Genomic DNA, 15239 nt, shown 5'->3' on the forward strand with positions numbered 1-15239 from the left:
GCAGTCACACTGGTCAAATTTAAAAACTCATTATGCTCAATACAATATGTATATACAAAATGGTGCTGTGAATATAAAGTGGCATTAATATTTGGAGGCTGGGGAGAAAACACACTTTACCTTCCAGAAACCACCAGTGTTCCATCATCCAGCAAATATTCTTTCACATTCTCTGGCAGGGGAAGTATAACACTGGAAGAAATGTGAAAATCTCTTTAATACCTTATTATTACTTCTATAATAAAGTCCTAGTGGAATGAAAGAATTTGGTTTTTTTTCATAGCACATACCTCAACAATCCTACGTTTTATTCTCTAACATTATGGAAGAAAATTCTCTTTCTCCCATCTTATCCCTCACCCAAAAAAGCAATACTCATTTTCCTCCAGGAAAGTACAGGACAAAAATTTTAGATGAAATAAACAAAAAGGCCCCATTCCTTCAAAGCTCTAAGAAATTCCAAGTAAAAATGTGTGCAGCTTGTGAGGAGAAAACATGTTGCTCAAACTAAAGATTTTCCTTCTGAAATTCAAATCAGAATTTGCCTATGCCATCCTAACGTTCCAAAAATACAAGACTATCACTAATCTTACCAAAAATAAGCCTGCATTAAGCACTGAGCAAGATAAAAGATCAAATGCTTTGATTACTACAGGCATGATGTCAGCACTTTTTGATCCAGCAGGGCAGCAATCTCGACTTTCCTGAGCCACTGGTAGTTCTTGTGACCATCTCATGACCTGCAGCAGCACCTGAGAAACTGCAGAATTTCCTGTGCCTTCCAGAAATACAGAGAAGCACCAAGCTGGCCACCTAGGTTGGATCTATTCAGTCACAGTTTAAGCAGGAAAGTAGGAACAGCAGGATTTGGATACTAAGAAAAATGTGGATTTCTTCTGACACTCAGCATGGAGCCTCACCAGGAGAGCAGGGAGCACAGGGGTACCTGGCCTGTCCCAGGGCTTCCCAAAACACTCCCTTGGGATGGGAGACAAGACCCCAGTTCCTGGGACTGCAGCTGATGGCTCAATCAATCCTTCTCCACCTCCACCCCAGCTCTGCCCCACACAGGTCCCCTCTATCTCTCCCAACCTGCCCCAACAGGAGCTCATTTTCACTCCAGCCCAGCCCCACGGAATCCCAGAATGGGTCAGGCTGGAAGGGACCACAGGGCTCTTCTGCTCCCTGCTCAAGCATCTCACAGCTGTACATGGCTGTGTCCAGCCAGTTCTGGAATATCTCCAGTGAGGGAGACTCCACAGCCCCTCTGGGCAGTCTGTTCCAGTGCTCAGTCACTGCTCAGGACAGGAATTCTTCCTCATGGTCAGGTGGAACTTCCTGGGCATCAATTTCTGCCTTTTGTCTTCTATTGCTGGGCACCACCAAGCAGAGCCTGGTCCACGCTTTGGCATCTCCTCTTTAAATATTTATATGCATTAATGAAGTCCCCTCTCAGTCATCTTTTTTCCTTCCAGGACCTGGAGGGAACTTGCAGGAAAGATGGAGCAAGATTATTTACAAGAGCTTGTAGTGACAGCACATGGATTCAAATTGAGAGAGCATCAGTTTAGACAGATATTAGGAAGAAATTATCTCTTGTGAGGGTGGTGAGGCCCTGGCACAGGGTGCCCAGAGAAGCTGTGGCTGCTCCATCCCTGGAAGTGCCCAAAGCCAGGCTGCAAGGAGCTTGGAGCACCCTGGTCTAGAGGAAGAGATCCTTGCCCACGGCAGGGCACTGGAACCCGATGATCTTTAAGGTCCCTCCTAACCCAAACCATGCTGTAATTCCCGAGGCTGAACAGGCCCAGCTCCCTCAGCTTTCCCAGTCCCTCCATCCCGCTCACAGCCCTGCGCTGGACCCGCTCCAGGAGCTCCCTGTCCCTCCCGCTCCGAGTAGCTCAGAGCCGCACACCGCACCCCAGGTGAGCCCGACCCCATGAGGGGAGGAGCAGAATTCCCTCCCTCGCCCCACACTCCTCCCCAGCCTCACCCCACACCCCGCGGCCCAGCACCGCCTCTCCCGGCCCCCGCCGCCCCCTCGCCGCCCCCTCACCCCCTCACCTGCGGATGGTGACGGCCTTGAAGAGCGGGTACCACAGGGAGAACTGGCAATGCGCCACCTGCTCCTTCTTCATCCTCCTCTCCCTCCTCCTCCTCGGCCCGGCCGCTCCCGGAAGCTCCCGCTCCGCCCGGAACCTCCCGCGCAGCTCCGGGCGCCGCCCGGCGCCATCGCCCGGCGCACCGGGCCCGGCCCCGCCCCCGCGGCCCCCGCGCTGCCCGGAGCCTCCGCCCTGCCCTGCCCTGCCCTGCCCCGAGCCCGGGAACAGCTGAGTAATGTGTTATCCTTCCAGTTCTGCTCTCCTCCCCGTGCCCGCGGGTGCCCTGCATGGAGCTGTTTCATGGTCTCGTAGGGTGTTAAGGGGTTGGAAGGGACGGTGAAGATCATCCTGTTCCAGTCGCTCCCTGCTATGGGCAGGGACGTTTCCCGTGAGGGCGGGTTGTTCAAGGCTTTATCCAGCCTGGCGTCCACAGATCACTGAGAGATCTGTTCTGGTGTATCGCCGCCTTCACAGTAAACGATTTCTTCCTGATATCTCACCTAAATTCCCCCTCTTTCAATTCGAACCCGTTACTCCTTGTTCTCTCGCTGCAGTTGTGATGAACAGGCCCTCTCCTGTGGCTCCTTCAGGTGCTGGAAGGTGCTCTGAGGTCTCCACACAACCTTCTCCAATTTCCTCAGCCTGTCTTTGTAGGAGAGTTATTCCAGTCCCCCTATCAACTTCGTGTCCTCCTTTGGACTTGCTCCAACATTTCCAAGTCCTCGTTTTGTTGGGGACACAGAACTGTGCCCGGTGCTCCAGGTGTGCCCTCACACGGGCACAATCTTTGGATGAAACCCAGGACACTTTTGGCTTTCTGGGCTGTGAGCACACATCCCCAGCTCGTGTTAAGTTTTTTATCAACCACTATTTTCATTTTGTTCAGTCCCAAATGAAGCATTAACACAGGAGTATAGGGGGATTTTTAAGCTGTTGTGTCTGTGCCTGTGTGTCCCCTGCACGGGGTTGTTCCCATGGGATGTTTCCTCCTGTGCTCTCAACCTCTTCTGCACTTTGGGGATGTCCCCCCCCCCCAGTTGTGTGACGCCTCAGCTGCTGTTGGGAAGTTTGATAACACCTCAGCTGTTATCAGTTTGATAACGCCTTGGAGCTGCCTCCAACCCTCCTCTGCTGGTGTGAGATAATCCTTGTTTGCTCTGCTCTTGTTCATATTTTATTTGGTGCTCAGTGGGTCATCCATGCTTCTAGATACCTTGATAAAATTGAAACGTCCTCCCACCACTTTTCTCCCTCCCCTCTACTTAATTGCTACTTAATTGATATTGTTTCTAGTATCGTAGTGCTGAAGTGCAAGTAACAAGTTTAAAGTGCCTCAGGAGTTTTTAATAATGTGTATCTTCAGCCTGGATATCTGGGAGTGCTGTTTGTTAAATTGTGCATAAAATGTTGCCAGTGTTTCTTTTGCACGTTCTTTATAAGAAAAAAAAAAAATAAAAAATAAAAAAATCTGTATTTTGTTTGACCTTGACCCTGAGTTTGCCATGGGACTCCCTCAGTACTGAGCTTCCATTAAATCTGGTTGCTGTGAGCTGGAATGTGTGTTTGGATCAGAGAATGTCTTCTGAAAAGTGATTTAGGAAAGCTAATCCATCTATCTAACTATTAATATTGAGGTATAGTTCTGATATCTTGACTTCTCTCTCAAACTGATTCACAGACCTCGGTTGGCTTAAGATTTTAACTGCTGGAAAGGATAATTTGGAAACTGTGGAATGGCTGGATGCTGCCTTGAAAGGAAGCCATTCAATGAAGGAATGAGCAATGGGAATAAAGTTACATGTTTTATACATGGCATGGGTTTTTCAGGACAGAATTTGATCCCAGTTTGAAATAAATGGAAGAAGTAGCATGATTTGCTAGCAGTACACTGTAACACTGGGCACAAAAACTACCAGACAAGGTGGAAAACATTTATTTTTCCCCATAATTGATAGTTTGAGGGCTGTTGATTCGTGTTAAGGCAGCTGATAAATGAGGGCACATTGACATATTCTTAAGATTGCATTTATAACTATTAAAAATTTGGGTTTTTAGAGCTCATGTAATCCTAAATCAGGCAGCCAGGTTCCCAGGGTGCTGTATCAGCTGCATTGAATTTTTAACTCAAATGAACTCATATTTATATGCAGAGGGAATTTTATGAGGTGGAAGAACTGCAAGACAAGGCATGTTCTGAAAGCTAAATAGGCCTTTAGAAACCTCACATTTTGGTGTTAAATTTAATTTTCAGTTGCAGCTAATTTTGTTTATGAACAGAAAAATGTTGCCATCCTTGACAGCATGACTAACGTGAGATGCCAGAATTGCAGCCCTCATTTAACCAAATGGTATTTCAGCTTTCTAACAGCAGAAATTCTCACTTCTCTACTGCCAACTGGATCTGGATAGAAATACTGTTTTGGTGGTGCTTTTAAAAATGTCACTATACATAGAGTTACTGCACCCACTTGTGGAGGAGACCCAAACTACAGAAGCTGGAATAGATCAGCATTCCCCTCTCTTTGAGGTGTTCACCCATTTTAGGTTTTGGTGATAATTCCAACCACTGAAACTGTATTTTTGTTGTTGTTTTAAGTAGCAAGTCACTGCTGAATCTCTCAGGAGAGAGGAAGCTGTTTTGAAAACAGGTTCTGCCATGAGATAAAGTTCTATTTTTTTTTTTTTTTCGTGATACAACTGTGGTAATCCACATTTGAGAAAGATACACTGATATCTGTGCAGGAGGATTAGTGTGATCAGTGGAACAGGATTTCCTGTGAGGGGAGAGTAAAAGAAGAAGACTTAGCCCAATCCAAAGATAACTTTAAAAAGGCTGTGGTTTATTCCCTGCTCCTTTGATATATTTATACTGACAATGCAAAAGGCTCTAATTCTTTCCAAATGCAGGAGGTGAATTTGCTGTAGTTGTGTGTGTAAGGTTTTTAAAGACATCACACAGAGCCTCCTTTGACTGTTTCTCCTGGGCTGTGCTTCTTTTGCATATGTTTGGTAGAAATCCTGATCTTGTATTTGAGTCACAGCACGAGGCCATGGCCATTGTCCAGATAAAACTCTTCAGTCCTGAGAGAAGGGAGTTCCAGCCATTGGAACGGCTGACTGAACTGCAGTGGGACAGGAACTGGAACAGAAGCAACTGAACAGTTTTTCATACAAATAGTGGTAAGGTAGATAACAAAACTATGTAGTTTTGAAAAGGAGCTTCATTGCTTTAAGAGAATATTATAGAATGTATTTTTGAAGGAACAGAATTTAGTTTAACAGGTCAGGGTTTCTTTTCAAGACTTATGTTACATAAAACCAATCTGCACGTTTGACCTCTGTGACCAACTTCATCCAAAAACACTTTCTTGTGACTTAAGAAAGAACCTGCCCTGTGTACAGACCAGGGAAATGTTTTCCTGTACTTTAGCTTTACTCCTGCTGATAAACAGAAATAATTACTCCTACCTGTTCCTTTTAACTACTTGCTGCGAGTAAATGTCAATCCAGTATGTAAGAAAGCTGATTATTCTCTTAAGCTCCTTCATGTTTCAAAAGTGTGCAACAGATGTTACCATAGAAGGATAAAGGTGAAGTAAAAAATGAAAGTGCTAAAGTTGGGTGTTGGGACAGAGAAGGTTTTCACACACTTTGTTCATTGCTAGAGACCACACAGAGCCTTATTAATCCATAGCTGAAGTCATGGAAAGATTCTTTTTGACTTTATGGAAAGTTTATGAGCATCAATGCTATGGATGATTGAGATCTTTAAGATTCTCATCTCTCCTGGTGTTTAAACTGATTTGTTTCTTTTTACTGGCTTTTGCTTATGATTTATTATGATTTTCAGGACTCCAGTATTAAGTTACTATCAGAAATGGTTTCCCTGAAATTAAGTTTCTGTGCTGAAAGTGCCCTGTAGTTCCACAGTGATACAGGTCACTCTCTAATACTTTTTTTTTTTTTTCCTGCTGCCTGCTGTGTCTAGGCTGGAGCTGGAAGGAGGGAGTGCATAATCTCACTTTCCTGGGGATACAAGCTGAGGTTCTGAGCTGCAAGTGCAGAGCCTTGCTTTGGGCATTTTTTTAAGGAAAAAGCTGCCTTTTGCATGGTGTTGGGCACATCATTCCCAGCAGGAGACTGACATGCCATGGTCACACCAGCCCCACGTGCTGCACAGGCTTGCAACACATTTGTAGTATTTTGACCTTGTTTTTTAGTGGGAGGATTGAGTCATTTACGTGTTTATTTGTTTTGTAAGGTGGAGGTAGGTCCTAGTTCTGATTTTTAAGAGCAGATAGTTTTAACCATTGAAGTCCTCTTGGTAGAAGGGGTTTTTTTGCACTTTCATGGGGGAGTGCACACCCCTGTTGTCCAGACACTATTTACAGAGCATTTCACCCAGATCAGAATGAAACTATTTGAAATGGATTAATTGTCTGTATGAGTGTCTGACATTTGAATAGGTAAGAGAAGTGTCTTCAGCCAGCTTAGCTCGATAGCTTGACAGCTGATAGGACTGTTAAAACTATGCAAGTCAGGAGTTTGACCCAAATTTACATTTCTCCTTTGAATTATTTGACTCTGGAATCAATCTGGGTGGAGCTCAAAGAACTTGCCATCACACGTCCCTGACTTTCTCCTACGAGTTATATTTGTTAATTTTCAGTGCAGAAATGAACCTTTTAACTTTACACTGAAAGCAAATATTGATTTTGTTTCATATATATCTGGACTTTGCACAGGAGGGGAAAACCCTGACATTCCTGAAAATGGCAGCTGAGACATCCACAGAAGTTGCAAAACCAGCTAAACAATTCGTCCTTAAGGAAGAGGTACAGCATGCTTGGGTTTGACACTTTTTGTTGTTAAATAATAATTGTTTGTAAGTTTTTGAGGGCAGAGTACAAAATGCTAGAGAGGCTGTATGTTCATAAAAACCTGTTCAATAGACAGAGCACTTCTCCCTGATTGTCAGGGAGTTTAAAAGACGTGACAATCCTCTTTATTGAAATAATTACACAAATTATCAATGGGGAGAGAGGACTCTACAGTGTTGCATTATTTTAAGGTGCTTCTCTTTTTTTTAGATTTTGTATCTCTTTCTTATATTGTATCTTCAGGAGGTTTTTCAATGCTCAGAAATAACTCTGATATCTCTGAAAGACTTTACAATGTGGTGGGTTACAAAACTCAACAACATTTTTCTCTTTCAGTTTTCTGGTTTTTAAGAGGTGAACCACCAAGGGTTGCTTTAACAATTTAGGATTGTACCACATTATATGTTTTCTGAAAGAATTTGAATTTAGTTAATTGCTGTTTTAAAGACATCAGTAAGGAAATAGTAAGAATATCAATCCTAAAAAAGGATTCTGGGGGTACTTCATTCTTATTAGAAGCACTTTCACCCTAAACTGCCTTTATTTGTTTCTGTTCCCTTTTAAGTGAACTCTTAAAAGTTAATCTTTGGTGTTAAGGCAGGTTTGGCAGTGTCCCTGCTCTTGTTATAACTCAAATGTTATATTTTATTTGTTCTTCATGGAGTGAACAGGCTCTTGTAATTTCTTCCGGGTACGAAGGCACAAGGAAAGAAAGGATTTGTTTGGATTATTTCTTCTCTCCAGGGCATTTTTTTTAATATGAATATTTCACAAGCATAAAGGATTTAATTTTTGTAATCTTTTTGGGTTTTCTACTAAGAGCTGGGCTTTTTGCAAGCAGCATTTTCATTTTACCCTCTTTTGGTTTGGTTTTGTATAGGTTTTTAATGGTTTTCTTTGTTTGGTTTGTTGTTCTTTGGGGGTTTTTTGAAATGTTTCTTAGTTATTCTCTTTTAAACTCTTTGATATCACTGGAAATTTATAATTAGATCTTACATATTTTAAGCTATTAACTGTTTTCAACCATTTTGTGGGCTTAATACAGACAAGTATTTACTTTCTTTCTGCCAGTGGCTCTTGTATCAGGAGTGGTTCTGTAACTGTGCAGTAACAGTGTGGTCTGATGCTGGAATATCTTCCATGAAAGTGGGAGCTTATCTTACTTCATTCTTCCTTTTTCTGGGAAGGCACATTCAGGCTGTTACAAGCAGATGTTTTTTGCCCATCAAAGTAATAGACAAAGCAATAAAAATAACTCATTTTAAAACAAGTTACAGTAAAAGAAGCCAACTGCTGGGCTAATATCAAGGGATTGTTCTCTTTTAAATGAATTACATGGAAGATGAGGAAATATCATAGGGAAAATAAACTCATTTAGCCCAGAGAAGACATTTGGTCATAGTGTTCATGCCAAGCACTCACTCAGCAGCTCTCAGAGTCCTAAAGGCAGATATAAATCACTCTCACAGCTGCAGAAAACAGAAGTTACACAAGGCCACAGTCTGGGATCAGGGCAAGAAAAGTTTCAGGTTAGTTTGGTTTTCAGTCTTGCATGCTGAGCTTTTGGGCTGTGCTCTCTGCTAGGGGGGCACTCGTGAGCACCACTGTAGCTAAAGGTCTGTGCAGCCCAGAGACCCTTTTGCAGCTGATATATTTCCCTTGCAAAATGCCACTAAAAAATGAGGACTTTGCAGTACATAAAATCCCACTGAATTCTTGGTTATAAAACTCATGTTAAGAAACTGTCTTGGGGTTATTTTTTTATTCATATTCAAGAATTTAGAGCAATTTTTTTTCTGTATTAGCAACAAGAATGCTGTTGCACATTCTTGCATGTGTTGTGATGTTGAAATTTGTCTTCGAAAGAACCTAAAAATAGTTGTGCTGTTTCTCCCAATTCTTTGGGATTAATTTTATAATGCATTTAACAAAGAATTCTTTATTTTAGGTAATCGTAGAAAGACGATGGTTGAAGCTTGCAGAAACAACTTACACTGATCCCTTTGGGAAAACCAGGTAATTGCCTCTCTGGTGTTCCAGATTCCCGATTGTACAGCCTGGCCCCAGGCTAGAGAACATGAGCTTTACAAGCACATCACTCCACACAAGATGAGAGCTATTCACTGGGAGGTTCCTTCAGAGTTCCTGCTGTTCAGAGAAGAGAATCTTACTCCAGCAGATGTGCAAGCATTGGGATTGAATTTAGCTCCTAAATCCTCTTGGCACATTAGACCTGGATTGTGTTGCATTTCCAGTTCTTTTTAAAGATGTTACACAGAAGTTCTAGCTGTGCAACTACTCTGTGACAGTCAGAGAGTCCATCCTGTGGCTTTTCTGATTCTTCATTATAAAAATCTTTTCTGATTTTTCCCTGCTGGGTCGTGCTGGATCTTGCATATTATTGACAAATTAATGCCCTCTTTATGTATGTTATAATTTCTGTCCAATTCTTCTGTACTCTTTAGTTTTGCTGTATTTATGTAGGTGTTGCAACATGGCTTTAGTTCCCTCCCTTCAATGTGTTAGATTCTGTACTGATTGCTTTCGCTAGTGCCTCCCAATCCATCAGCAGAGTATCCTCTTAAAATTAACAAGATTGGACCTTTTGTGTAACTAAAATTAACTATTTTCTCTCTCCTTCCTTAAGTAGGCAAAATAAAACTATGCTGTAGGCATTTTATAGTGCCAGGGCATGACAGGGCCTGCTTTGACCTGCTGCTTCTTACAAGACTTATTTGTGTGATGGTACATTTTGCTTTAAATGAAAGTAGCAAGGGTGGATGATGATTTAGGTATTCATTTGTTCTTTTCTCTGTTTAAACAGAACTTGGGAAACTGTAAAACGTACTGGCAACAAAAAGGGAGTTACAGCTGATGGTAAGAATTGGTGGCTTTTTCTGTTTGCATTTTTTTTTTCCTGTGAAAGTCCTTCTGATAAGCTGGCAATGCAGATTTGGAGCTGATCTGTTCCTGAATGAATGAGGATGTGGAACAGGTGGCTTGGCAGAGCTGGCTATACCCCTGAGCTAATGAAATGCTAACTAAAGGGCTGAAAAATCAGAACTTTACTGGTAGGAGTGCTTTCCCAAGATCCTTGTGTTCACATTAAAATGATGGAGCACTTCCAAAGACATCAGGGGTGCCTTGACACAGAGTAACTCACAAACTGGTGATTGGGTTTGCTATTAGGGGCCAAGGCTCAAGGGGCTCTTTGGGACATGATTTAGACATGAAGGGTGTAGCAGAGAGTTCCCCACAGAGGCTTTCAAGCAGTTTCTGCAGGCAGGAGAGCCCTTCCCTGAGGCTCAGTCTTGCTTGGTATGTGTGCCTCTGGCTTGCTGGGGAGCTTTGAAGATCTCTCACCATCTCTTCATGATATAAAGAGCTTTAATTCATCATTCAGGATTCTGGAGCATTCATCTAAACATTGAATGCTCAGAGTAGCAGTGTGTGGGTTCATTTCCAGATCTGGCACTCAAATCTCACTTTCTGCTGCGCTCACACTCCATGTCCCTGTGTCTCCCATGGCTGTGGCAGGTGTAGCAGTGATAGCAGTGCTGCAGAGAACCCTGCACTACGACTGCATTGTCCTGGTGAAACAGTTCAGGCCCCCAATCAATGGCTACTGCTTGGAATTTCCTGCAGGTAAGTGCCTGAAACACTGGGATGAGTCTCATATGGTTCAGTGTGTTTAGATGTGCTTGGAGTGTCAATCTTTATGTATTTTATAGGTTATGTATATTTTATAGGTTAGACTTAATGATCTCCAAGGTCTTTTCCAACTTAATTGATTCTCTGATTCTGTGATCTTAATGAAGCTCTGGCTGGAAAACCATGCTGAGCTCCATGTGCTATTCCAAAACAGGAATATTTGATAATAAAAAAAAAGAAAATAAGCTTGTTTGAGCAGATTGGAGAAAATTCCCTCCACTTCTCCTTTCTCTAAGAGTCAAAGCATTTGGCTTCTTTCTCTCATGAGAATATTATTGCCATTTTTGGAGAAGGCAGCATGATTCTGTAGATAATTGGTTAAGGATGTTGGCAGCAGCATAATGAATCCAGGGACTGGAATCCTTCCTAACACTTATCCCTCTGTATAGACAGAGTAGTGAGGATGTTTCCTCTCTTCCATAAAGCTTGATTAGATCTCAGGATGGATATTGCAGTTAAGTGGGAAGCTTTTAATTGTTTTTGTGTGTTATGTATCTCCCAGGCCTCATTGAGGAAAACGAGTCAGCAGAAAGTGCTGCACTCCGAGAGCTGAAGGAAGAAACTGGCTACAAGGGGGAAGTCGTTGAATGTACTCCAGGTCTTTGCTTTTTTTTTTATTTTTTCCCACCAAACCTAATTCTGTCTTGAGTCTGAAATGCTCTAAATCAAAGGGAAAATCCAAGCAGCAAAACCTATACAGATTAGCAGGGTAGCATCTCATGGCTGTAAAAGTGAAATTTTGGTCCTCAATGTGAATCAGTTGCTGAACTTCTATCTGAAGTAAGTTTTGATGTCTGTAGGGTGGAAATTGCTATTAATTAAGATCCTTTACACAAACCTCAATTATTCAAGCTGTGATTTGGCATTTTAGTGTAAAGGTCTAAATTGTTGGACTTCAGTGAACAGCATCTGTGAACTTAGGCAAAAAGAGCTGCATGATGCAGGAGGTCACCCTTCTGTCAGCCATGGGGAGGTGACAGTACTTGTGGGGAGGTTACAGTACTTGGGTTCACCAGCTGGAAAGAAGAAAGGAGAGTAATTGGAGTAAATTCAGAGATCCTTTGGAACATGATTGTTACAGTCCTATGCTTCCTACATAAGATAAAATGAAGGCAAAATGAGGATCATAAATCAAACTTGAGAAGGTAGGTGAGGCATTTTGGATTTTGAGGAAATGTCATTGCAGTTGAGTCTCGTCTCTCAGTTATTGGGTAGAAATACATGCTGCAGATTGGGAGAGGTTGGAGACAGGTGATGGCAAAATTAGACTCCAACAGACTGAGGAAGTCTAGAAGGAATACTTTATAGTAAATCTTTAGTCTTTTGAATGGAAAGTAAATTTGGCTGTGAAAATAAATCTTGCTAGAGATTTGTAAAAGAGCTGAGAGTTACAGAAACATTACTTCTAAGAATATGTGAAGATAAAGTTTTCACTATTCTTACAGCACGAATGCCTGCCAAATATATATTCTCCTATTGTATCAGATACATTTCTGTGAAAGCTTTTGTTAAAATGTCAGGGTGCCTGACGACCTGCTCTGAAAAATGAACCTCTCCTTGTGCTCATTGGCAGCTCTGTGCTTGGACCCAGGAATGTCAAACAGCACAACACATATTGTGAGTGTCATCATTAATGGAGATGAGGCTGAGAACACAAGACCTAAGCAAAACCTTGGTGAGTTTTGTACCATTTATTTGAAAATTTTGAGAAGATAACAAAAACAATGCGTTTAAAACACTTAACTCCACCACTGCATCTGTCTAGCTGATTTGGATACTGCACATGTTCCAATCACATCCTGCAGTCCAGATGAGCAGAGTGTGTCTCTGCTGAATTCACTGGGGAAGCCCAGATGTGAAGTGTCAGCTGTTGGCACACTCAGAATAAAACATTTTGGTGCCAAATTTCAGTGAGGGCCATCAGCACTTGTGAACCCAGATCCTGCTCTCAGCTGTTAGCTTCACTCTGGAAGTAGTTGCAGTGTCACTCAGTCAGCCAGCCATAAAATGCTTTTTAATTGTAAACTCTAATGTATTTCAACCTCTTAACTCAGTACTTTCTTTCACTTGCAGATGATGGAGGTACGTAATGTGACAGTGATCTCATTGACAATAAGGTCAAACGTGATTCTTCGTATGGCAAGTTTTACTTAGAAAAAGTCAGTTAAAACTGGTTTTTATTTGTGTTTGGGTAATCTCCTGACCTTAATCAAACGTGCCTGAGATTGACTTTGGCCTAGATGCAAACTCCTGTGGGGCATCTTTACGTCAATTATCTTTGCCAGTATTGCACCTATAGCACCAGGTGTAGTATTTCAGGAAATACAGATTACTGACCCCCCAACAGCTGTAGATCAAGCCCTAAAGACAAGTAGTTCAGAGACAGGGGAAGGGTTAGCCAGCATAAATTCATCTTGAACAAACCCTTTGAGATGGTTTGGTCTTGAAATGCATCTCCAATCCATTTCTGTACCAGAAGAAGCAAAGCAAGTTTTCTTCAACAGTGTATTTTTCATTCTCAAAAGGGAGGTTTCTCTTTTTGGGATTCTTATCCTTCACAGCTACCAGATACACCTTTTTTCCCAACTGTTTTTCCATCTTCTTTCTGCCAAATGTTTTTTAGCGACCCCAGTCACTGCCTTTACCCCATTTAATTGGCCAATTTTGATATATGAAAGCTCACAACTTTTGGATGGTGATGAGCATTCAGTCATTTTCTTTCCTTTTCTAAATTACAAGAAACAGAAAACAGAGATAAATTCCTCTACTGTCCACTAATTTAAAGATATGTAAACCTTTTTCTTCTCTCCTAGAATTTGTGGAAGTTGTTTCACTTCCAAAGAATGACCTTCTGCAAAGGATTGATGGTAAGAGCTTTCTGACACATTAAATGCAGTAACATGAGCTTCAAGAATCCCTTCTCTTCTCAGGGCTCCTTGTGTCATTTCTCACCCTAGAATATGTTAACCAAACACCATGTTTGGTTAGCATAGTTATGTTAAGCAAAAATCCATGAGAGACCTGGCCAGGTATGAGAGTCAGTGATAGCAGGAGGAGTTTGCAGTGTCTGGAGTCCTACATATCTTCATTTTAGCAAGGACTTACAATTCTGTCAAGCTGAGGTTTTAACAGCATCTCATAATTTTTTTACTTTTATTTTCAGAACTAGTAGCAGAGGAACATCTGGCAGTAGATGCCAGGGTTTATACTTATGCCTTGGCTCTGAAGTGCGCAGCAGAAAAACCGCTCCAAGTTCCTTTCATGAAGTTCTAGAACTGGACAACGAGAAATTTAATTCAAAACTGCCCAAGTTGTATGGCTTAGAAGTACAACTCTTCTTGTAATCAAGGTCCTTTGCTTCACTTGTAGTGCAAAAAGTGTTTGTAGTAATGATTCTGGTATTTTTATTTGGAATTATGTAACTGACAAAAAGCATTTTTTCTAACTGCTCTATCAAGCCTTGACAGAACATAATAAAAATACTGTTTATCCATAATAAAAATACTGTTTAATTTTCAGAATGGCTCATTTCTCACTAGATTCCTCTCTGCACTTACAATTCAGTATAGGAAAGATGCTTAGATAACCCTGGTTGGTGTTTTAACCCCATGGTTCCAAAGGAGGCAGAGGCAGAAGAGTGAGTGCAGGTTTCTCTCACTCCCACAGCACTCACACAGCTCCCAACACCTGGAGGAGGAGAGCTCATCATGGTCTGCAACTTCTTTATAATGGACTAGAAATTATTTCTTCTCTCTAATGACCAGTGATAGGACTCAAGGGAATGGCCTGAAGTTGTGTCAGGGGCAGTTGAAGTTGGATATTGGGAAAGGATTCTTCACCCAGAGGGTGGCTGGGCACAGGACCAGGCTCCTCAGGGGAGTGGCCACAGCACTGAGCCTGACTGAGTTCAAGATGTGTTTGGACAACACTCTTGGGCACGTGGTGGGATTCTTGGGATATCCTGCACAAGGCCAGGAGTTGGACTCAGTCTTGTGGGTCTCTTCCAACTCAAAAATCATAGAATTGTAGAATATCCTATTAAGTAGTAGTTGTCTATGACAGGACCAGGGACAGCAGCACAGAAACACTCTGTGTATGCTCTGGCAGAAGTAATTGAAATGGCAATTTAAAGAACTTCCTATTACAATTTAGACATGATGTTTCCTTCTCCCAGCCCTAACTAAACTATGCAGAAAGAGAAAACAGGTTTGTTTGGTCTGAAATAATGATTATGACACCACCAGCCACTGGTGCACAGTGCAGGCCCAGCCAGGGGATCCTGCTGAAGGCATGAGGTCACTTATGTGCCCTGAGAGGGCACAGCCTTGCAGTTTTCCCCCTCCTGAGGACACATGTGCACCCAGGCTCCACCTTCATTCAGTCAAATCACTGCTGGGTACATCTTATCCCAAATAAACCTTCAGTGCATCTGCACACAGTGGGCTGCTACTAATTATGCAAACAGCCACCACTGCTGAAAGGTCAGGATCTGAGAGTTTTAATAAACACACATCAAAATCGGTCTTGCCTCAGAAACGGATGAGGACGA

The 15239-nt window shown here is 42.2% G+C and overlaps 2 protein-coding genes and 1 long non-coding RNA gene across 3 annotated transcripts in view; 2 read left to right on the forward strand and 1 right to left on the reverse strand.

The window, feature by feature from the left end:
• CDC123 (cell division cycle 123) overlaps positions 1-2223 on the reverse strand; it is a 31840-nt gene extending 29617 nt beyond the window's left edge. Inside the window, exons 1-2 of the mRNA XM_083858761.1 lie at positions 2062-2223; positions 121-192 (exon numbers count right to left, since the gene is read on the reverse strand). Coding sequence (XP_083714887.1) covers positions 121-192; positions 2062-2135 — 146 coding nt within the window. The 5' untranslated portion in view covers positions 2136-2223. The remainder of the gene's footprint in view (positions 1-120; positions 193-2061) is intronic.
• LOC310909031 overlaps positions 1-15239 on the forward strand; it is a 264699-nt gene that overhangs the window by 139474 nt on the left and 109986 nt on the right. The window lies entirely within an intron of this gene.
• NUDT5 (nudix hydrolase 5) lies at positions 1819-14170 on the forward strand. The gene is given in 9 exon segments (XM_083858762.1): positions 1819-1922; positions 6845-6934; positions 8928-8995; positions 9804-9856; positions 10517-10624; positions 11193-11288; positions 12264-12373; positions 13506-13557; positions 13854-14170. Coding segments are annotated over 8 exon segments (660 nt in total). The 5' UTR covers positions 1819-1922; positions 6845-6871; the 3' UTR covers positions 13964-14170.

Source organism: Zosterops lateralis, assembly GCF_965231275.1.
Source record: "Zosterops lateralis genome assembly, chromosome: 4".
Lineage (NCBI taxonomy): Eukaryota > Metazoa > Chordata > Aves > Passeriformes > Zosteropidae > Zosterops > Zosterops lateralis.